This window comes from Nothoprocta perdicaria, unplaced genomic scaffold (genome assembly GCF_003342845.1).
Source record: "Nothoprocta perdicaria isolate Ctin4 unplaced genomic scaffold, notPer1 scaffold_43, whole genome shotgun sequence".
Classification (NCBI taxonomy): domain Eukaryota; kingdom Metazoa; phylum Chordata; class Aves; order Tinamiformes; family Tinamidae; genus Nothoprocta; species Nothoprocta perdicaria.
The window spans coordinates 3,954,326-3,960,479 of NW_020455677.1; the positions used below are offsets into that span (position 1 = coordinate 3,954,326).

Sequence of the window (6,154 nt, forward strand, 5' to 3'; positions counted from 1 at the left end):
AATAAAGGTTCTAAAATCTTTGTAAATTCAAAGCTGTTCTGGATGGTCATTCTTGTGATTAATAACATGCCAATGGTCACTGGATAAACAGTACAGATTTTTTCTTTAATAGGCAGAGTATGTCTCAGAGGACCAATAAACACAGGGCTTGCTTGCAGTCTTTTCAGATATTTTCTTTGCTTGCTATATTTGATACATGAGGTAGAAGATTACAATCTCAATCCTTGGACAAAACCAGGTGTAGTTCACAGTAGTACAAGGCCAGATGTGTTCTRCACTAAATGGAGAAGGGGGGAAATCCAACACTTTTCTTCCAGGCTTACAGGCTAGGAAGAGGTGTAAAACCCACAACAGGCTCTTGCTTTTCTGTTCCTGTTAAAGGTGTGCTTGACCTTCAGAAAATCATGCTCCCTTTTGCTTATTTTTTCTTATSTGTTAAACAGAGACTACTGTTTTGCAGAAGCAAAAATAGTCTTGTTGCAAAGGCCCACTTTTATATATACAAGAATATATACATTTAAATATGTGTATACTTGTGATTTCCTATTACCTGTACCAGTTTGTTTAGGGTACTATGTGAGCGACAACAAGCATATAAACTACTTAATTTTTAAAAATGAAGTCTGGCTGCACCAGCAGTCTTATATGTGTACTTGTTTTAGGAGGCTGAGTAGACATGCTGCGGGTTTCAGTTTGGACAGCAKTTCTTGAATTGTTCTTTTTCTTGGAAAGCAAAAACACTGTTTTGGTACTTTTTCATGCACTGTGAAATAGAAGTCTCATTTTTGTTCTGTTTTCAGGAAATTCTGTATTTAATGTTGTTCTGACATATACTAAAAATAGTTTATAATCTGAAAAAAAAGTTGTCCATGTTACCTATATTTTTTTTCTGATGTGTCTTCTACTGCACCTATCATTTACTACATTATAGTGTTTGAGAAAGTTGCTGGACTGTTTAAGGATTTATAGCTCAGTCTCTAAGATCAGCTCCTAGCTTACCTGCCACTACAATTTACAAGGAAAACATGATTTTTCAGAATAGGGCAAAAATGCCAGTTTTTCTTTCACGTGAAATATATCCAATGCTCAGAGGTTTATGGAATAAACACATAAAAGTTGACAGGTTTAAGGGTAACCTGCTATAAATGTTCAAAACTGAGGAGCTTAATCCTYTTTTCTCTCCCCGCTGGAGCACTTTCTATACTTACCTTTGAATCAACATTCACTACAGACTAATGACCCTAATGAATGGCATTACAAAAATGCTTTGAGGAATTTAAATTTTTTTGTTTGAGGAGTTTTTAGATTACTGACTGTAAGGTTACTGCACCAGGCCTAGAAATACAACAGAAAACTAGATACATTCCTTTCCAGAACTTCCTACGTTACACTTCCAGCTCTAACGTGCATGAATCTGAACTTTTGGTTGCTTGTATAGYCTGCACAAGCAATACCCTCACACAAAGTATCAAAATAATCAGCTATTACAAGAAAAAAAAAATCAGACACTCAGCATTCATTGCACAAACATTTAAACAAAAGAAATAATTTCTTTTACAAATGTATTTCTCATGTATAAGAATAATTTCATAAAGAAAATAGCTCTTTATACATTTTACAGAAATATGCTAACATTTAATATTCTCTATTCATGGGTAATGATTAAATGCACTTTAAGATTTAGGCTATACTTTATAGTTACCACATATCAATAAAGCAACAATACATCACTTTACTATCCTTAGGCTACTGGACTTATCAAGTATTGAGTCAACACAGTGAAAACATTCCCACAACCATGTTCATTTGCAGACATTCAAGTATCTTGAAACTCTTAGTTATGAAATACCTTTGCATTTTTCTAAAATACGTAATTTAAGTGTCAAGGGGTAGGAATCTAAACCTCAGCAAGGCAGCATTACTTTCTCACTTAGATTACCCCACTGGCTAATACTGTAAGAATCAATTGGAACAGAAACTTTTATACTAAACCAGTTTACTGTTAACATGACCTTCAAAATGAGATAGCTTAAGCTACTCTAGTAAATGCTATACAGCATTAATAAACATATAAATGTTGTAAAAATATTTTAGCTTTCTTTAAAAAAGACCTTTCAAAGTAGAGAAAAATCCAAAATACTACACTATAAAAAGTAAATCTGTGAAAGATGAGAAGAAATTGAAACATGTACACATTTATATATAAAATATAAGGGTATGCTAGAAAGTACATAAATTTAAAAAAATACTCAATTTATTCAAAGATAATGTTGAAGTCTGTGTGGTACTGTATAGAGCTYAAGTGTAAACCACATTCAAATAGTTTTCTCTGCAAATGATGTTTCAAGCACTTGTATGCAGATTTTCTTTGAAAATGAGTATGAAACATGGAAATGTCTCCTCAAAATACAATATGTAGTCATGTTCTCTGGCTTTCCAGGTATTTTATCCATTTAAGTAATAGGTAAGCAAATATATAAACCAATGATAGAAAACATGTGATCTATTAAGTATTCACACATAGCTACTTAAGAGTTTGTCCACTGTAGCCCGCATGAGTACTGTGGATGGTTCTGTGCTTCAAGACTCAAATGTGTAGCTACACTTAGTCAAACATGGCTCGCTCTCCAAGTTAACCAGTCACACACAATTTTCAAAGGAAATCAACTGGAATTGATACATCTTCTCATGAGTGTTGCAGCACAAAGGTTGATATGAGACAGTAATGAATCACATTATACTGGGTCACATTTCCACATAGCTAAAAGGAGAAAGAACCTCCTTGCAAACCCTTACTCCAGTGATTTTGCAAATTCTGCATAGTCAATGTATCCATCATTGTTCTTGTCRTCATCTCTTAAAACATCATCTATTAGACTAATTAGTTCTTCTTCTTTCATTGCCTGGGTATGTTCGCCACCTTCCTAGAAAAGCAAAAACCACATTCAGGAGTTYAGCAGGTCCCACCTTGTGACACATAGGACACATTACTGACAACTAGCTGCTTGGATTGCAAAACATCTTGTTACTTAGGTATTCTTTCAGCAAACTATTCAACATCAGTTCACAAACATATTATGACATAGATTATGTATCGTATTATTGATATCTGAGACATTTGCTAGAGAAGGAAAGAAGGTCAAAGCCTACTGACTTCACATTGGCAGTCTCTCTACTGAAGGAAAGCTGAGCTACATCCAAGGGGCAGACTGTGGCTATGTAAAAAACATTTGTATCTTCGTCTCTTTGACTGAAAATGTTCCTGCATAGGAATACATTACATAAGTGCATGTTTTTAAAMGCATGTTTTGGGGTGTCATCACCTTAACTCTCCTACTTTTCCACATAGGAATTTCCTAAGCCTACAGGATGGTAYAATTCTTTACGTAGAGCACAATTCTGCCTTCCGTCATATGCCTCAGACTTCTTTAAAAAGAAGATATGCTTACACTAAAGACAAAAAAAAATAGGTGCCTAATTYGGCACTGTCCTAACTCTTGTGCAATTGTTTATATCAATATCAGGAACTTTATTAAATGCAAATTACTAAGTTCTATAGAATTCAAAACAAACACTCTTAGCCACTGAATCATAGTTTGTATTCTTAGCCAAAAAGATCTACAAGCTAAATAGCAGTGTGTAGTGATAGGTATTAAGATCTAAGCTGGGTACTATTAATTTGGATCCTGTGGTAGTACAGGTGCTACACTTTCTAGCAAGTGCAGAAATCTCTTCCTATGTTGTAACTTGCAACACAGAGTTTTAACAGACTAGTGGAAAACAAAAGAAAAAGGAGGTTAGGAACATTGTAGGTTAACTTCAACATAATTCTTGGTATCATCCYTTAGAAATAAAAGGGTAAGCAGTTAAATATTCTTTTCTTGGCTTTGTATCTTCTGACACAGATGAGCAYAGGAAATTACATTATTTTGAACTTCCAAAAGCTCACCAGGAGATGTGTTAATATTATTTTCCTGCTTAGTCCTTAAATCCTTGTATCTTCCTGCTTAGTCCTTAAAAGTTCCCAGTTGTACAGAGTATTTGTATTTACACAAGGGCAACAAAACAAAAGGAAAGCCAAAAGCTTGAAACACTGTAAAGTGACATGAAACGGTGTGATAGAGCTGGTCCATTTATAAAACAAAAACTGAAAGAGGTCTCATTTTCAGACAAAACCACTCCCTTGTGACTGTTCTGTAACACTGTGTTGTAGCTGTTCTATTGCAAGTTGGTTTTAGAAAGGCAGCAGTGTTTCCAAGGACACATGCTATTACRGTATTCAACTTACCTCTTTGTGGACATGGGATATAGCAGCAGCAAGTTCTAATCCATCTAGCAGGTTATTGCCATCGTAATCATGCATTTTAAAGTAATGAAGCTGCAGCTCTTGTGGAGACATCTCAGACTCCGGTTTCTCAATAACACCTTCCAAATGTTCCATGATGTGGCTAAGCAGAGGGGAGGAAAAAAAAAMGTCAGTTAATATTTAATGCATTGTTTACATCAACTGTAGTCTTTGATCAAGTAGTCAAATACACAGGCAATGCACTGTTTCTAAAAGCACCCTGGACAACCMTGAGGACCAAAAGCCCCAACTTTAAGCAACCTTTGTTCGTCCATCCAATCAACGCACTTCATCCTAGTACAGCACAGGTGCTATACTGGCTTTCGGAACTATTTAGACAACTATTTCTCCTCTCACCTACGTATAGTGGGTTTGGGTTACCAAAACAACCCAAGTGGTGCCCCATTCCTTTATGGCCATCTTTCAAAGTAAAGAAAGTGCAGGAAAATTTTTCATAGCAAAACACGGGACATACTAGAGACTTTACTACTATCACTCTCTTGTGTGTGCATGAAGAAGTAAAGGACAACACATCTTTAACAGTTGAAATTAAAGATTTGTCCAGAATATGTTGATCTAAGTAAGGAGAATTATAGTAAGGAACTCTATACAGTATAAGTAGGGCTACAGGCCCAAAGGGAGACCTTTCTGCATCTGTATCTCTAGTAAACTTTTTGAACAAACCTATCTTGTTCCAGCTATTCCAACAAACCTATCTGGCTCCAGCTATTGATACAACATCCTTAGATGAGAAGGGGCCCCAGCCATAAGCCCAACTTGCATAACAAGAGTTAGGAGAAAAGCAAATCATTAGGAGTAAACTTTTCATTCTCAGGACACGGAACACATACTCTTTATCTTGTACCAGGTTCTTATCGAGCCGAATATTTGCATGTTGACTCTCTCCCACAGACTCCCCAGCTAAGGCAGAGATGAAGCAGGCAGCCACAAGGGAGAACAGCAGGCACGCTCTACAGTTCCACAGGGCCATCGTGATCTCCTAGAAAAAGAGAATGGGGTGAAAAATCCAACCTATAAGGGGCTTGGGATGCAGAAAGCTACTTTTCCTCAACATTTCAACCCCTTAAAAAGCTGACGCCTCCAATTAAGACATTTTAATGAGGGTCCTACTTCAGGGCAACAGTCAGTAAGCAGTTTTCAAAGTACAGCTGTTTTCACACTGCAAACGTGTCGTGCCTTGCACCCTCCAGGGCTCCAAATACCTACTAGACAACTTTGTGCCAGTTCCCCTCACACCTGCCCTATCAGTACAGGAGCAAAGGTTGCTCAGAATGCCAGAGCAGCTGCTTCTAGCTGGAAGTTTGTTAAGATCTCATGTGCTAAAAGAATTATTTACACAGCTCGCAGTATTTCACGGTGGTCGTAGCTCTTACTTCCCTTCACCACATCAGGAGCCTGCCATATGGAAGCCAACAGAACTGCTAATGCTTTGTTTTATTCTTCAATTTTTTGATTTCTTATCCCCCGCAGCCTCCGGGGGAGCGCGCCACGGCGCCGGATTCCCCCGCAATAACGGCTGCGCAAGCAGAGCCGTTAAACGGCCGCCGTAGCGCCCGTTACAGCGGGCCGGGCCKGAGCAACCCCCGGCCAGGCCTCCCCCCACCGCCGGGCCTGTCGCCTCCCCGCCCCGTGCCGAGGGCCCGCGCACGCACCCGCCGATGGGCCCCGCCGATGGCCGCGGCTCCGGCTCCCGAGCAGGCGGCGCGACCTCCGGGCCGAGCCGGCCACCATCCCCAGCGCCGCCTCCGGGCCGGCGCACGCGCGCGCCCCGCCCCGCCCCGCCGCTCC

At 39.0% G+C, this 6,154-nt stretch overlaps 1 protein-coding gene across 1 annotated transcript; it reads right to left on the reverse strand.

Moving 5' to 3' along the window:
* Positions 1-2,314: 2,314 nt before the first annotated feature.
* On the reverse strand, positions 2,315-6,092 carry MCFD2 (multiple coagulation factor deficiency 2). The gene is made up of 4 exons (XM_026046294.1): positions 6,019-6,092; positions 5,197-5,345; positions 4,289-4,448; positions 2,315-2,924 (listed from the first exon to the last, which is right to left on the reverse strand). The coding sequence occupies exons 2-4, from the start codon at positions 5,334-5,336 to the stop codon at positions 2,793-2,795; spliced, it is 432 nt and encodes a 143-aa protein (XP_025902079.1). The 5' UTR covers positions 5,337-5,345; positions 6,019-6,092; the 3' UTR covers positions 2,315-2,792.
* Between the last annotated feature and the right edge of the window lie 62 nt (positions 6,093-6,154).